Below are 17,722 nucleotides of genomic sequence, written 5' to 3' on the forward strand. Positions count from 1 at the left end.
GAGCCGAATGCAGCTGCTTTAGTAATTGATCCACCCAGGCGCCGAGTTCCATTAGTTTTAGAGTAGAACCCCCTTTGAGCTCCCTCTAGGGATGGGTGAATGAAACTAACCAAAGGAAGAGGTAATAGGGACCTACTGGGGGAATTTGTATACAGGGAATGCCCCAGAAGTGTGTATTTCATCACATCCACTTGAAAGGGACAGGTCTTTGTAACTAGTCCTGTGGTTACAGGAACAAGGAAACACTTAGCAAACCTTGAAAGAAGTAGTCTTGTTTTGAAGGAAAGGAAGTCCCACAATGCACATTACGTAGCATGTACAATGGATGAAATCACTGTGAGAGTTGAAAAGACCATCTTGTTCTACTTCCCTTGATAAAGATGAGGAACCCGAGGCCCAGAGAGGGAAATGGGTTGCCCAAGGGCACACAGCTTGTTCATGGCAGAGTGGGGGCTGTCATGGGGTTTCTGAACTTATAGTCCAGGGCTTTTACTGTATGTGCCAGCTCAGATTGTATATGGCAGCATGTAAGAGAGACTAATGGTGGCTTACACCAATGGAGATTTATTGACTAATGACAGCTTTAAGAGATAGGGGTTACTTTTCTCACTTTATAGGAGGTCCAGAGGGGGACAATCAGATTAGTGTAGCTGCTAAAGGATGCTAAGGACCTAGTCTCTTCCTATCTTCCTACTGCTTTAGCCCATGACTTTTGTCCTTACTGTTTTAAGATGGCCTGCATCACCTCTAGGCCTTGTGTCTGTATTCTATGCAGCTGAGTTTTTCTTTCCTTTTTTTTTTTTTTAAAGTAGGCTCCACACTGGGCTTGAACTCCTGACCCTGAGATCAAGACCTGAGCTGAGATAAAAACTCGAACACTCAATCCACTGAGCCACCCAGGAGCCCCTGCGTTTGTTTTTTTATAAAGACTTACCTGAAAGCTCCATCCAGTGAGGCACAGAGCCATCCCAACTGCAAGAGAGTCAGGGTAGGTAAGTATTTTAAGTGTCCAGGTACTAAAGTAGGAGGTAGCAGGGAGCTTTTTTTTAGCAGCAGACGTCTGCAGCATCAGTATGCTACACCATTTTATTTATTTGTTTGTTTGTTTATTATTTTAAGGTTTTTTAATTATTATTTTTTTAAAAGATTTTATTTATTTCACAGAGAGTGATCACAAGTAGGCAGAGAGGCAGGCAGAGAGAGACGGGGAAGCAGGCTCCTTGCCGAGCAGAGAGCCAGATGTGGGGCTCGATCCCAGGACTTCAGGATCATGACCTGAGCCAAAGGCAGAGGCTCAACCCACTGAGCCACCCAGGCACCCCTATTTTAGTTTTTAAAGTAATCTCTACATCCAACATGGGTCTTGAACTTACAAACTTGAGATCAAGAGTCACATGCTCCTCTGACTGAGTCAGCCAGGCATCCCTATGCTACACGATTTTATTTTATTTGATCTTATCTTATTTTTTCTTATTTTATTTCTTTGACAGAAGCAGGAAGAGCAACAGAGGGAGAGGGAGAAGTAGGCTTCCCACTGAGCAGAGAGCCCGAATCGGGGTTTCATCCCAGGATCCTGCTATCACCACCCGAGCTGAAGGCAGACGCCTAACCAACTGAGCCACCTAGGCGCCTCGTACATTACATTACATCATTTTAAAGATGAAAGAAAATCCTGCCTGAAGATCGGAAAATAGGTTCAAGTCTGGGTTCTGCCACTTTTTTGTGGGTCTTCATCATATCTCAATTACCTCACTTGAAAAAGGTTTGGGCTTAATGACCAAAAGATTCTTCTGGCTCTTAATTCTATGATCCTATTCTATTCAAATTCCAATCCATGTTCTTTTATTTCCCTCTCCCCATGGAATTCTTACATAAACGTCATAAATTATGATAATAATTGGTATGTTAAAGTTGTGTATTTACCTGGCAAGTGTTGGTACCAGGAAATTTCAGCTAGAAATTCCTACCTTGAGAGCATCAAGATAGCTCCATGAATGTATTTTCTTTCTTTTAAAGATTTTATTTACTTATTTGACAGAGAAAGACACAGCAAGAGAGGGAACACGAGCAGGGGGAGTGGGAGAGGAAGAAGCAGCTTCCCGTTGAGCAGGGAGCCCCATGCAGGGTTCGATCCCAGGGCCCCGGGATTATGACCCGAGCTGAAGGCAGATGCTTAATGATTGAGCCATCCAGGCACTCCCATAAATGTATTTCCTTCTAACTTTGTCAAGTTTTGGGGTGACTGGGTGGCTCAGTCAGTTAAGCATCCAACTCTTGATTTTGGCCCAGGTCATGACCTCGTGGTTGTGAGATTGAGCCTCGCATTGGGCTCTGTGCTGTATGTTGAGCCTGCTTAGGATTCTCTTCCTTCCCCTCTGTCCCTCGCCTCTGTGCTCTTTCTCTCTCTTAAAAAAAAAAAAATAAGGAAATTTTATAATGTTTTTCTTTTTTTTTTTTAAGATCTTATTTATTTATTTGATAGACAGAGATCACAAGTAGGCAGAGAGAGAGAGAGGAAGAAGCAGGCTCCCCACTGAGCAGAGAACCCGATGCAGGGCTCGATCCCAGGACCCTGGGATCATGACCCAAGCCGGAGGCAGAGGCTTTAACCCACTGAGCCACCCAGGTGCCCATTTTTCTTTTTTGAAAAAAAGATTTCATTTATTTATTTGACAGAGAGAGAAAAAGAGATTACAAGCAGGGGGAGTGGCAGAGGGAGAGGGAGGAGCAGGCTCCCCCACTGAGCAGGGAGCCCAGTGCAATGTGGGGCTCAATCCCAGGATCCTGGCATCATAACCTGAGCCGAAGGCAGAAACTTAACTGACTGAGCCACCCAGCACCCCTGTAATGTTTATCTATTTAAGTCTTACAACTCTATTGTTAAGGTTAATTCCTAGGTACCATATTGATTTTATTTTTTCCAATCATAATTTATAGATGATTATTGGTATATAGAAATGCTATTCCTGGGGCGCCTGGGTGGCTCAGCGGGTTAAGCCGCTGCCTTCGGCTCAGGTCATGATCTCAGGGTCCTGGGATCGAGCCCCGCATCGGGCTCTCTGCTCAGAAGCCTGCTTCTTCCTCTCTCTCTGCCTGCCTCTCTGCCTACTTGTGATCTCTCTCTGTCAAATGAATAAATAAAATCTTAAAAAAAAAAAATTAAAAAAAAAAAAAGAAATGCTATTCCTTCTTGTATATTACCCTTATATGGAATATCCTTGCTGAACTCTTATTAATTCTAATAGTTTGTAGCTCTCCCCCAATTTTCTATGCAGAAAATTGTATTACCTACACATTGGAATAGGCAGTGGTATGAGGAAGGTCCTGAGAAGGGACAGTTCAAGAAATAAGGAAGGCAGATGGTGCTGTGCATAGTGAGATGTAAGGCAGAGGATGAGGGGAGCTGGAGAGACAGCATCATTGCACAGGGTCTTGAAAACCAAGGATTTTAATGCAATGGAAAGTCACTGAAGAAGTTTCTGTTAAAACAGGAGGGAAATCTCTATGGTAAGTCACTGGGTTCTGCTCATGTCTATGTCCTGGTCCTTGGTCAAAATTTGGATGAATAAATATAAAGCACACTTTTCATGTATAATAAATTCACTAGATCACCCTAAAATGCCTTATTATGAACTTGTAGAGCCTCAAAAATATAACCTTAGATATGGAACTCGATGTTTGCTAAGATCCTTTCCAACTCTGTTGCTGGGGTTCTATGCTTTCCATCCTGGATATTCTGGCACTGGAGGAAGTGTTCTTATCCATTGGAGGTCGGGAAACAGAAGGGACTGTACTTTGAGAAACAATCTATTAGGGCAGATCCACGTTTACATGAATGATTCCACATAGGTGGTGAGTGCTGTACCAGAGAGGCATGTAGGGGGGTGCAGGAGGAGTGTATGAACTGGAGAGGGTGGTGTGTAGGTTGTGTAACTGGGACTGAAACAGACGGGAGGGAGGGCTTGGAAGTAGCTGTGGCAGTATGCAGGAAAGAGAAAAGGGAATGAACCAGACAGCATCAGTGTTGGTGGAAAAGTTTCTGAGGCAGAAGAAGCATCTGGGAGGCCTGAGATGGGGAGAAGGGGGGAATAATTGAGAATGACTCTTGAGTGACTATCTTGGGATACGGGATACATATAACATGGTGACTTTATTAAAGAAGGAATGGAATATTCTAACACTTTTGAATTTTCCTAGTCATCTGACTTCTAAGGAGCTCAAAGCTAATTCCACTCTTGAAGCCTGGGACAGACATTGGGGCTGGTTACTCTAGGCAGCAAGAAGGATCAGAGTAACTTTTTAGCTCCCACCTGTATGTTTCCCTTTGAACAGCTAGGTTCCTGTTTGGACAAAAAGCTGTGGAAGTAATGTATGAAGTAATGCTAATTCATTAGGATAGGAAGTCTATTTTATTTTAGTAAGTGACTATCACCGTGTGGTCCTTCCTGACGTGCTGGTACTCATCCAGTGTCTGTTGGATGAATGAATTCAAGCTTGTAATGGTAGTTCCCCTGCCCTGGAGTCCGCGTGAGAGAGGGGAAAAGCTTTGAGTTTGGTCCCACAACACCTGCCTTATGAATTGGCCTGTGACCTAGATCAGTCATTTCAGTTCTCTGTGACTGGCCTGAAGTTCTTTCCAGGGCTCCAAATTCATAGAGCTATGCCTTTTCCACTTATCCTTCTACTCTTCATTCCTCTGTATTTGTATGAGCCATAAATATTCCTTCATAGTCATTATGAGCAGTAGCCTAAATGCTAGGCACCAATCTAAACACTTTATATATATCAACACATATGACCCACCTAACAACCCTAATAAACTAGGTTCCACTGCTATCTACTTTACAGTTGAGGAAAATGAGGAGCAGAGATATGAAATATCTCCTGCAAGCTCACATAACTTGTAAGTAGCAGTCCCCAGATTTGTACACAAGGACTCAGGGTCCAGAGTCCAAGTTTAACTACCTCACTCTGCTACTTCCAGGTCACCCTAATGGGGGCTATGACAGAGGCCGGTAACTGCATTATCTCACTTTTACTAAGGCAGCTGAACTTCCCCACGGTGACACACAAAGTAGCAGCGCTGACATCTAACCAGGGCTTTCGAGCAAGTCCAGTATTCTTTCTAGAGCAGGTAACCGCCAGCTCTAGGGGTTGACTACATGGCCCCAAGGTCTGGTTGCCTGAGTTAAAGCACCACTCTGCTGATTGCTGGCTTGCCGGTCATTAGGTAAATTACCAAACTTCTGTGTTTGTTTCTCATCTGTAAAATGAGAATGGGAACATTAACACCAATTGTAGAGCATCCTTGTGACAGCAAAAGGAGTTATTAGGTGTCACACACTTAAACGAGAGTGCCTGGACTATAATAAGTACTCAGTAGGCGTGAGCCATCACTTTTCCTTCTGGACCACTGCTAGCTAGCAAACGTATAACGTGACCCAAACAGTAATTTTAAGTTTCCTAGTGGCCACATTTTAAAAAGCAAACAACAACAAAACAAAAAAACACCATGAAACTATTTTAAATGTGTTTTCTTTAATCAAATAGATCTAAAACGGTAATAACCAATTTTGCTATCAACTGTCGTTTATAATCAATATAAAATTATGAATGAGATCTATTTTTTGGTGCTAAGTCTCGGAAATCCGATGTGTACTCTACATCTACAGCACATTTCAACTTGAAACAGCCACGTCGCTTGTGGCTAGTGGCAGCGCAGCCCTGGAGGGGCCCCACACCCGCGTCCCCGTCCCCCCACAACTCCTTCCCGCGACCAGCTGGCCCGCGCCCTAGGCCCCGCCCCGCGCCCCGCCCAGGTTACATCACAGAACCCGCAGGCCCCGCGGGCGGGGAGACCCGGGCCCCGGCCGCGTGTACCCGGCCGCTCGCATCCTCCCCGCTCCAGGCACCCAAGTTCTGAAAGGAAGCAACGTCCACTACAAAGCCCTGGCGGCGGTCGGTCTACCCGCCGTTCGCCCAGGCGCTAGCCGGCGGGAGGCGGGAGTCTGAAGCCCCCATGCGTACCTCGCCCCCAACGGCCCTCCGCTCGCGCCGCTACCACTGCGAGGTCGAGGCGGCGGGGCCGACGCCCATTGGCTTGCCTCAGCCCTCCGCCCGCCCCCTCGCCGCGTTTATTGGTCGGAGCAGCGGCGCCCGCGGGATAGGCGGTGGCGGCGCCCCTCCCTCGCGCCGGCCCTCAAGAGGGCGACGAGGAAGCGGCCGCCTCCCTGCGCCCCGCCCCACGGGCTTGCTCGGTCGCTCCGGCTCCTCCCGACTTCTCCCGGCTCCTCCCGGCTCCTCCCGGCCGTCTCCCATCTCCCTCCGGCGCAGCGGCGGCGGGTAGGTGCGACGACAGGCGGGGCGCGATCTGAGGGGCGGCCTCCCCACTGTCCCGGGGGCTGCCCGAGCCGCGCCCCGCGGCCGCCCGGGACCCCGCAGGGCCCGCCCGAGGCTGGGAAGGGCGGTGGCCGCGGGCCTGCGGGACGCGGGGGCGGCCGGGCTGGGGGGCCTGCGGGCGTGATCTTCCGAGGCTTAGAGCGGCGATCCGGGGGCGCCTCGGGGCGGACCGGGCTGAGAGTACCCGGGTTTCAGGCGCCTGGAGCGTGGGGCCGAGCGGCATGCTTTGGGCTCGGGATGGGGTTGCGCTCGCGGAGCGAGGGTCGGCTGCGGTTTGGGGCCCTGGGTGGGGTTCGGGGGCGTAGAAAAACTCAAAGGTCCGTGAGACTTCAGGGGTCAGTTGAGGTGGGGTTGATGTGAGCTAGAGAGAGTCGCCAGTCTGGGGTTACGGGCGGGGCTGAGGGGCGGTCTGGAGAACCGGGCCCCAGCCTGGGCTCTCTGCGCGCGTCCCCTCTCGCACTGCTGGGGGACTAGCGTGTGTCTGGCTGCGGGAGGGCAAAGCCGTCGCAGCAAGGGTGGGGATGGGAGGATTGGAACTGGGACCGGGAGGGGGCAGTTGGAAACGTTACCCAGAACCGAGATTGTGATTTAGCACTTGGACCAGGTTCTCCGCTGGTGTTGCCTGAGCCCTTTTTTGGTGAAATTACCCCGTGGGGGCGACGTTGTTTTTTTGTTTGTTTGTTTGTTTTTGTTTTTGCTTCCACCCAGGAACGTGTAAATTAAATGCTTTTGCTACTTTAGGGAGGAGGCAGTCATTACGCTTAGGTTTGTGTTTTAGCCCCCAGACCCGGTGTGAAAGGTGCTTCTCGGGAAGGTTAGTGTTACCCAGCTCTCTCCTGGAAACTCCCTTTCTCCTTTTCCTCCTCTGGTTCGGTTACACTATTGCTCCCCAGGGCCTCTCGATTCGCTCTCCAGGGCTGCATAGCATTGCAGTGTTTCTTGCTCTGTGTGTGTGTGTCTGTCTGTGTGTCTCCCGCCCGTTTCCCTGCTGCTGCACTTTTGGCAACTGCCTCTGCTCTTTCCCAGGGATGGTTGTGGCATTGCATCAGGGGATATTTGTGCTTGTAATTTGCTCACTCAGCCCAGGAAGAGGGAGAATAGTATGCTGCAGAGATGGGAGGGGGGTACCGTCAGCTCGGCTGGGTAGGCAGAGAAATGGGTGTGGTGAGGGAATACAGCTGCTCTAGGCCTATAGGGTAACACTGCCCAGTCATCAGCTCAAAGAGATTCAAAGAGCAGCAGCAACAGCTATTTTTATAAATCAGTCCTGAATCCAATCTGAGCACATGGATTTAGAGTGAACAGTTGTCATGCTCTAACTATTACCGGCTGGGTGTTTGGTAGACAACATTGGAGTTGCTAAGGGAGAGCTGTGCAGTACAGCAGGTACTTACTTTACTTGCAATTTTTAAATTTTGCTCCTCTCACCTCTCTGAGACTGGATCTCTCTCTTCAGGGGGTGTCTTTCCAGTGCAGTGGTTTGATGGTCTAGACTACTCCTTTTCAAGTGAGATGTTCCTGTATCAGTGGTAGTCTTCCTCTCTAGTTCGGCTTAAAAATAATAAAGCTATCACCTTGTGAGCACTTGAGCCATCTTCTAGCCACTAGGCATAGGTATTTGTTTACAGATGGGGAAATTGAGACTGATAGAAATAAGGGGTCACACAGATAGTTATGTGGCAGAACTGGCATCCACGTCAAGGTCTCTCTGGATTCCCCCCCAACCCCCCACTAGTTTAGATACGTGAAATTTTTGGTTTATGCAAGGGTGACTCAAGCGCTTGAGAATTTATTCATGCAAAGTAATCTCACCAGAGACTGATAAACCAGGTACGAGTTTATTTACACCGAAAGTATAAAGTGCCACGTACACAATTGGAATTAATTATCCACTGGCTAGGACACCTCCTTTGTTTCTGGGCAGCCAAATCAGTAATAAAAAGGCAATTGATTATAGAATGGGAACTAAGGAACCTTGGATGTTCTTACGGGATATTTTAGTCAAGTTACTGAATCCTAGTGAGTTTCCCTTCTTTTCCCATTGTATGAATAAATACATTAATGTGTGGCAGTGCTGGGAAGCTTCTAAAAACATTTTCCCACCCTGTCTCAGTGTCGTTGTTTTTTTAAGTCCTCTCTTCCAATACTTACCATTTCAGCCTATTTAACCTGTGTTAAATTTCTCAAATTTACAAGTAAGTTTACGTTACATATTAAAAAGTCATTTTCCATTGTTTGCTGACAATGAAGGAAGCACCTGGATTCTTATGTCTAGGTGGCTTAGCTCTATTTTTTATTTTTCTTGAGGATATGAAAACTTTTTATTAATTGCTTACTCTGGCATTCAGGGGAAAGTAGGACAGGTTTCCCAAGCTTGCTTGAAATGGATTGAGATCTGGGAAAGATACTGCCTTGTGGTTTTAATTTTGGTTATAGGGTGGGGGTGTTTGTGGAAGTGAGTGTCCCCTTGTGTAAAGGGGAGTGTTTGTGTGATTTGAACCTCTTATCCCCGTCAAGATAGGTGACTTAGCTTTAGTCAGTTTGTTCTTCCTGATTTCAATGTCTTGTTCATTTTCCCGATTGATCCATCTTTGTCTCTTGAAATTTTTGCTGTTGACCCTTCGAATTTAGGGCATCTTCCTCCTCCTCTTTCTCTTCCTTCTTCTCCTCTTCCATTTTCCCCTTCTTTTTAAAATTACTGTTACTACTGTTTTTAATCTCTACCCCGCAACATGGGGCTCAAACTCAAGACCCTGAGATCAAGAGTTGCGTGTTCGGTCCACCAAATGAACCAGCCAGGTGCCCCCCTTTTTCTTTTTTTAAATATTAAGCATGGTTAGTTGATGAGTAGATTTTATTTTTCCTTAAAAAGCAAGAAAATCTGAGGAACATTTTGACCTAATGGAAGTCATCTGGTGGTTCATTTGATTTGGTCAATTTGAAAAGGAAACCGAGTAAATATCACTGATTTCACTTTGTTCTTCTAAATGGTACTTTTAGAACCAGGTTTCTGTAGATTACTGCTAGGAATGTGTTGAGGACAATTATGGTCAAGAAAGGGGTTAAAGCAAACTGATATATACGAGGGATCATATTCACTACCTTTTTAGAGCTTGCTGGGCTAATCTCTCGACACAGGCCTAATGGAAATTGCTTTTGTATGTCATTAAATTTTTGATTAATTAATTTATTTTTGAGAGAGAGAGCATGTGGAAGTGCGCGCATTGGGGGGCGGGGTGCGGAGGGAGAGGGAGAGAGAAAGAGAGTGTTTTAAGCAGACTCCCAAGTTGAGTGCCAAGGGATCCAGGGCGGTCTCACCACCCTGAGATCACAGCCTGAGCCGAAACTAAGAGTCAAGGCTTAACTGGGGGCACCCCCCGGGTGCCCCGTATGTCATTAAATTTTTGAGCTTGAAAGTCAATCCAGTTTACTTTGGCGTTTGTTTGTACAGTAGAAAAGTTAATCTTCCTTTTCTTTTTAATATATGGATATATTTTTAAGATTTTACCTATTTATTTGATGGAGAGTGACGCAGTGAGAGAGGGAACACAAGCAGGGGGAGTGGGAAAGGGAGAAGCAGGTTTCCTGCTGAGCAGGGATCCCGACTCTGGGCTCCATCCCAGGACCCCAGGATCATGACCTGAGCAAGAAGGCAGACACCCAACAACTGAGCCAGCCACCCAGGTGCCCCTGGGGGAAAAAAATTATTTAACTAATTAATTATTTATTTGAGAGAGAGAGCATGTGCCTGTAGGGTTGAGGGCGGGAGGGGGAGCAAGAGAGAGAATCCCAAGTGGGACTCTGCGCAGCTCTGTCTCACCACCCTGAGATCACAACCTGAGCCGAAACCAGGAGTCTGACTTTAAATCTACTGTACCTCCCAGGCACTTGAAAATGTTAATCTTCTCACCATAAAAACTTTCTTATTGGTTTGCATGTATTTAAATTTCTTTTAAAATGTATTACTTTCCCTCTTTCTGACTTTACAACAAGACAGTTTAAAAAATAATTTATTTTGAAATAATTTTAGATTTAAAAAAGACTGTCAAGACAGAACGTCCATATAATCTTTATCTGGCTTTCCTTAAATTTAACATCTTCTGTAGTGAGACATTTATTAAAATTAAGACATCAATATTAGTTTAATATTATTTTAACTAAAAGATAGGCTTTCTTCTCATTTCCCTAGTTTTTCCCTAGTGATACCCTTTTTCTATTACAGGTTCTGATCCAGGATACCACATTACATTTAGGTGTCCTGTTTCCCTAGTTTCCGACAATCTGTGACAGTTTCTGAGTCTCTCCTTGCCTTTCTCTCCTTGACACCTTTGAAAAGTAGCAGTCAGTTATTTGTAGAATGTTCCTGAATTGGGTTTTCTGGTATTTTGTCTTGATTAGCCTGAAGTGAGGCATTTCGGGGAGGAGTACCACAGAGATGGTATGTCCTTCTTGTCATGTCATACTGCATTTCAGGGGATACCTGATAGCAATGTGACTTATTACTGATGTTAACTTTGATAACTTGATTAAGGTAGTATCTGCCTGGTTTCACTAAAGTGACTATTTTTCCATTTCCTACTTCATTTGTTAGAAACTAGAAATGAGTCGCCAGGTCAAGCCTATTTCTGGAGGAAGGGAAGTAAGCTCTACCTCCTGAAGGGATGAGTATCAAAGAATTTGTGAACCTGTGTTAGAATCACCCACAGTAATGAGTAAATATTTTGGGGAGGTTCTGTGAGTCTACCCAAAGATCTGAGTTTCTTCCACGAATTTTAGCATTCATCGGTGAAATTTGCCTGCAGTGGCATTTACTGTGTAATTGTAGTGGCGATTTTCTGTTTCCCTCATTCCGTCTACATTATTTGGAATTCTTCTGAAGGGAAGATTTGTACATGGCCCTCCCCCCAGCAGTTTATTTACTTATTCATTTGTATCAGTATGGATTCATGAATACATATTTTTTCTTTCGGGATGTAATCCAAATACCATGCTTGCTTTGTTGCTTACATTCTTCTGGCTTTGGCCATTTGGTACTTGAGTTCTTTTTTTTTTTTTTTTTTTTTTAAGATTTTATTTATTTACTTGAGAGAGAGACAGTGAGAGAGAGCATGAGCGTGGAGAAGGTCAGAGAGAGAAGCAGACTCCCCGTGGAGCTGGGAGTCCGATGCGGGCCTTGGTCCCCAGACTCCGCGATCATGACCTGAGCGGAAGGCAGTCGTCCAACCATCTGAGCCACCCAGGCGTGTCCCTCTTTTTTTTTTTTTTTTAAAGATTTTATTTATTTATTTGACAGAGATAGAGATCACAAGTAGGCAGAGAGACAGGCAGAGAGAGAGGGGGAAGCAGGCTCCCAGCAGAGCAGAGAGCCCGATGCGGGGCTGGATCCCAGGACCCTGAGACCATCACCTGAGCTGAAGGCAGAGGCTTTACCCACTGAGCCACAAAGGCGCCCCTGGTACTTAAGTTCTTTCTGTATGTCCTCCTTTTCTTTTTTTGGTGCTGCATGATGCTCCAGTCTCATCTTTGATTTTCCCTGCCGCAGCCCCCACAAAAATCAGCCATTTTCCCAAGGAGCCCTGGTTTCTTTCATTGGAGAAAAATATTTAGAAATCCAGATCTGGTTTCTAAATGAACTGGATGTACTAATTGCTGCTGGGCTATCACTGCTTCTAAATGTCTTAGAGGGCATACCTAGGAACTACATGTATGTATACTGCTTTACAGTATCCATATACGGACATGTATACAGACCCAGGTACACGCACATGTATGTTTATTTCCTTATCTATCAGTATATAAATAGGATGCGGTCGTACTGGTCTCTCTGACTCTAGTCCAGTACCACAAGTTCATTCTAGGGTTCCTCTCCTTGCTTATTTGTAACTTTTTAACTCCCCGCCCGACAGAAATCTTGGCTCTAGTTATTTATAATAGATTTACTTAACTGTTCAACCTCAGTGTATGTGTAAGGTAGGAAAATGGAGTTTTCATTATCATAATAAAGTCCCATTTCCAAAGCAGTTTGCAGTTGTTACCTAATTTAAATTATACTCCTATAATATTGGTATTTTAAATGACTGTTTTTCAGCCTCAGTGGAGAGGTGATGTCATTTGCCCTTGGCCAAACAGGAAGTGAGCCACTGCAGCTGGAATCGATGACCTGTTCTCACTCCCAGGGCTAGCTTGATCCCAAGCAAAGCAGTCTCTCTCAAGTATCTTGACTCATAAGTCAGCCTTTGTCCCTTCTTGGTGGGTTTGCTCCTTTTAATTAAAGAAGTTCCTGGATTTTAGAATTTTTTTTTTTTTTAACTTTGACAGTGTTGACAGCAGGAGTAATTTCTTTTCTGGACTTATTTTGTCCCACATCAGTTTTTCCAGACTAACAGTTTTTTTCCCCCAGCCACTCTACTTAGGAAATGTGCTTTCTAAACCTTTTACTATGTTGGGCATCTCTTGTGAACATGCTACAGTTAGTCATTCTGTCAGATGTGGTCTGATCCAGATATTGTATTAGGCCCTGGAAAGGAAGTGATTAAGGAATTCAGAATGACCCCTTTCCACTTAGTTTCCACCCCTGCTGCTTTGAAATAATTTTTTTTCTTTCTTTCCATATCTACTTTTCAGTGTTGGTTTATACTTGTCTGGTAGTAAGCTCCCTTCTAGGTATTTTTCCTTAGAGTTGCTGTTAACCCATGTCTTTATTCTTGATTGGTTGATTTTCTGATTCTATGTGTTGGACTTGTTTACGCTCCTGTTTTCTTTCTGTAAGTCCAGTTTCTGTCCATTGTTCCAAAGGAGACTTTTTGAATCCTGATTCTATTATCCTGTGCCTTTGGTACCTTTCCTGTGTCTATAATTTAGATATGTTCTTCCTCTATTTTGACTTGAGTTGATTAAGAAAACATTTGCCGAGAGAGTGCCAAGATTGGATCTTATATGTAATTAGAGATAAATTAGAGGTAAAACTTAATACTTTATTTTCTCCTTACTTCTGACTTTTATTACCTTAGTATTTCCAAAGATTTTGGTTCTGGTTTTCTGCTATAGTTTATGTACAAAATTATAATTAAATATTTTACATCATTTTTTTAAAAAGATTTTGTTTTAATCTCTATGCCCAACATGGGACCTGAACTCACCACCCCAAGATCAAGAATCACATGCTCTCGGACAGCCTGCATTGCTCAGTCATTTAAGCATTGGATTCTTGATTTCAGCTCAAGTCATGATTCAGGGTGGTGAGAATGATCCCAGCATTGGGCTGAGCTCAGCAGGGAGTCTGCTTGAGATTCTCTCCCTCTCTCTCTGCCCTTTCCCTGCACTACAGAGAGCTCATGCACCCTCTCTCTCAAATAAATAAATAAAATCTTGAAAAAGTCGCATGCTCTACTGACTGAGCCAGCCAGGTGCCCCTAAAATATTTTACATCTTGAACTCTGAAGGCACAGCTAGTTTTTTTTTTTTTTTTTTAAAGATTTATTTGTTAATTTACAGAATGAAAAATTTAGGGGAGATTGTGGATAGTGGTGAGTGGGAATAGAAGTTAGAGACCCTTAAGAAAAATGTTGTGTCCTAAAGTAACTCCTCTCTGAGCTCTTTTTTTGTTGAACTGCCTGAGATTCTTCTTTTTTTTTTAGACTGTCTGAAATTCTTGATCAGATGTTCATTTGGGTTAATCCATGTTCTGTGTGAGGAATAGAAATACACTGGGAAGATTCAAGAGAGCTCTTACTCATCTTCTTATAGTAGATCATATTTTCATCAGAATAGTTTGTTCTGGAGTATAAATGTTTCTTTGGGTGACAGGTGATTTCTTCTTCTTTCCTTCTTTCCTCCCTCCCTCCCTTTTCCGTCCTTCCCTCTCTTTCTCTCTCTCTTCTTGACAGGTAAGTGATTTCTGAGTTTAGGGAGGAGTGGGAAAAGGGAGAGGGTGGGCAATAAAACAGACTTAGATATTTTCCCATTAGTATCAGTTTTAGAAAGCCTTTCTGATAATTTTCTTAGCCTGGTCATATATTTCTCTTTGGTGTTTTCACCAGTATATATCTTTGGGTGTATGTTATTCCATATTAAAAAAAAATAAACGTATAATTCACATACAATAAAATTTGCCATTTTAGAGTATATAATTCATTCTGGGTTTTGGTGTATTCACAGTGTTGTGTATCCATCACCATTGTAAAATTCCAGAACATTTGCATCATCCCCGAAAGAAATCCCAAACCCATTAGCAGTCACTCCCATCCCCCACCCCTCCAATCTCTGGCAATGAGGAATCTAATTTCTGTTGATGGATTTGCCCATTCTGGACTATCCCATAAACGCAATCATATAATATACAGACTTTTGTATCTGGCTTTTTAAATTAGCATATTTTTATTATTTATGCATTATTTTTATTTTTATTTTTATTTTTTTTTAAAGATTTTATTTATTTATTTGACAGACAGAGATCACAAGTAGACAGAGAGGCAGGCAGAGAGAGAGAGGGAAGCAGGCTCCCTGCTGAGCAGAGAGTCCGATGTGGGACTCGATCCCAGGACCCTGAGATCATGACCTGAGCCGAAGGCAGCGGCTTAACCCACTGAGCCACCCAGGCGTCCCTATTTATTATTTTTAAAAGATTTTATTTATTTGACAGGAAAGAGACAGCAGGAGAGGGAACACAAGCAGGGGAAGAGGGGAGGGAGAAACAGGCCTCCCACTGAGCAAAGAGGCGGCTGCCGGGCTGGATCCCAGGATCCTGGGATCATGACCTGAGGCGAAAGCAGATGCTTAATGACCTCTCCCTCTAATGGGGCCACCCAGGTGCCCCATTAACATATTTAAAAAGTTTGTCTGTGTGGTACTGTATATCAGTACTTCATTCCTTTTTCTTTTCTTTTCTTTTTTTTTTAAAGATTTATTTGAGAGAGACAGTGTGTGTATGAGTGTGCAAGTGGGGAGGAGCAGAGGGAGAGAGAATCTTAAGCAGATTCCCTGGTGAACACAGAGCCCGACATGGGACTTGATCTTACAATCCTGAGTTCATAACCTGAGCCAAAATCAAGAATCAGATGCTCAACCAACTGAGCCACCCAGGCGCCCCTTCCTTTGGATTTCTGCATCATTTTTACTTCTCTATGCTTTTCCACTGGGTTGAGATCTTCTTGAAGAGTCTCTTGAAGTATTTCATTTCTTTTTCTCTATTGCCAAATGTATATTCAGTTCACTGGTATAAAAATGCCATTGTAGTGGAATTCATTGTAGCATAATGTCATAGAAAATGGCACAGAGGGAAAGTGGAGTATTGTTAAGAATATTTTACCTAGGGGTGCATGGGTGGCTCAGTTGGGTAAATGACTACCTTTGGCTCAGGTCGTGATCCCGGAGCCCCGGGACTGAGTCCTGCATCGGGCTCCCAGCTCCATGGGGAGTCTGCTTCTCCCTCTGACCTTCTCCCCTCTCCTGCTCTCTCTCACTCTTTCTCTCTCTCTCTCAAATAAATGAATAAAATAATCTTTAAAAAAAGAATATTTTACCTATTATAAAATGTTTCCTAAGGTCCAAAAAGTTCAGTCATCTTACTTCTGTGTCCTCTGTACACTTGTACACTTGCCTCTAATTACCCTTTTTTACTGGAACTCAGAATGGTGTGTGTTGGAATAGGAACCTTAATTTGATTTTATATATTCTCTAGGGAAATGTGTTCTGTCCTTATTCAAGAATAGTTCTTTGATGAACGTGGAGTACTTAAGATGCATTTGGCTATGTTGGTTGTTAATTTTGTGTTCACATTATTTTGTGTGTAAACTTAAGTTCATTCATTTTCATTTTCCTCCTTATCACTAAATCACAGAGAGACAAGGGATGCAAAACATTCGCTGTCAAAGGGCAGGATCTGACCTGTTATTTTTTTACTGTTCTTTCTTTAGTCGACATGAATAAATGCTTTTTTTTTTTTAAAGATTTTATTTGACAGAGAGAGATCACAAGTAGGCAGAGAAGCAGGCAGAGAAAGAGAGGGAAGCAGGCCCCCCGCCAAGCAGAGAGCCCGATGCGGGGCTCGATCCCAGGACCCTGAGATCATGACCTGAGCTGAAGCCAGAGGATTAACCCACTAAGCCACCCAGGTTCCCCGAAGAAAATGCTTTTAAAAGCGTCCTGTTCTTCAGAAGAGGAGGAGTAGCAAACTGATATTATTATAAAATGACTTCTTGAAGAATGGATTCTCAGTGTAGAAGATTGGCTGTGGCAAAGGTAGTGGTTAATAATATATGTAAATTCTGGAGTCTTTGAAAATTTCTGTATCTGCTATTAAAAATTTAGTGCCATCAGCAATCAAGATAACTAGTTGGCTAGGCCAGATTCGAATTTCTGAAAGTAGCCATAAGCTGCATGGCTATGTAGTTGAGGAAACCAAGAGTATGTAATTGCTCCTGTAATCCATTTCTTAGCACTAGTAGCAAAATACAGCGGTATAAGATATACCTATATTATTAAGTCTGTCCTATTTAATTCAGCTCTAAGATGTGATCTGGTAGTGTCCTTCTATAACTTTGCCTATTTAAAGGGAAACCTTTAGGTCATTACTGAAGTCCATATTCCATTTTCCATGTTTGATCCTGCAGTTGCATTGCCCTATCTATTGTGAGCTTGATTTCATAATAGTAATTTTTGTATACCTCCTGTTTTTTGTAGGAAACTTTATTTATTTATTTTTTTAAAAAGATATTATTTATTTATTCAACAGAGAGAAAGATCCCAAGTAGGCAGAGAGGCAGGCAGAGAGAGAGAGGAGGAAGCAGGATCCCCGCTGCGCAGAGAGTCCGACGCCGGGCTCGATCCCAGGACCCTGAGATCATGACCTGAGCCGAAGGCAGAGGCTTTAACCCACTGAGCCACCCAGGCGCCCCATGTAGGAAACTTTATTAAAATGAAAAATTTCACAAGGTGCCTGGGTGGCACAGTCAGTTAAGTGGCTGCCTTCAACTCAGGTCATGATCCAGGGTCCTGGGATCAAGCTCTGCATCGGGCTCCCTGCTCAGCGGAGAGCCTGCTTCTCCCTCTTCCTCTGTCTGCTGCTCTGCCTACTTGTGCTCTCTATCTCTCTGTCAAATAAATAAATAAAATCTTTAAAAAAAAATATAAAATTTCAGATCCTTCACAGAAGTTGAGATTGGTTTAATGAAATGAACCCCAAGTACTGAACACTTCTCTTTGTTTTTTTATTTTTATTTTGTCAGAGAGAACATGCACGTGTGCATGGTAGGGAGAGGAGAGGGGTAGAGGGAGAGAGAGAATCTTAAGTAGGCTCTACATGCACTGTAGAGCCCGATGCAGG

The 17,722-nt window shown here is 44.0% G+C and overlaps 1 protein-coding gene across 12 annotated transcripts in view; it reads left to right on the forward strand.

Moving 5' to 3' along the window:
- The first annotated feature begins 5,877 nt into the window (after positions 1–5,877).
- The window catches only part of MAP4 (microtubule associated protein 4), a 193,678-nt gene continuing 181,833 nt past the window's right edge, over positions 5,878–17,722 (forward strand). For 3 of the 12 annotated variants that reach the window (XM_047695027.1, XM_047695008.1, XM_047695062.1), the window contains exon 1: positions 5,880–6,342. In XM_047695027.1, the coding sequence (XP_047550983.1) occupies positions 6,020–6,342 (323 nt within the window). In that variant the 5' untranslated portion in view covers positions 5,880–6,019. Of the gene's footprint in view, positions 6,343–17,722 lie in introns of all 12 variants that reach the window. The other 9 variants (XM_047695018.1, XM_047695046.1, XM_047695075.1 and 6 more) reach the window with 6 other exon arrangements.

This window comes from Lutra lutra, chromosome 1, assembly GCF_902655055.1.
Source record: "Lutra lutra chromosome 1, mLutLut1.2, whole genome shotgun sequence".
In the NCBI taxonomy this organism is placed as follows: Eukaryota; Metazoa; Chordata; class Mammalia; order Carnivora; family Mustelidae; genus Lutra; species Lutra lutra.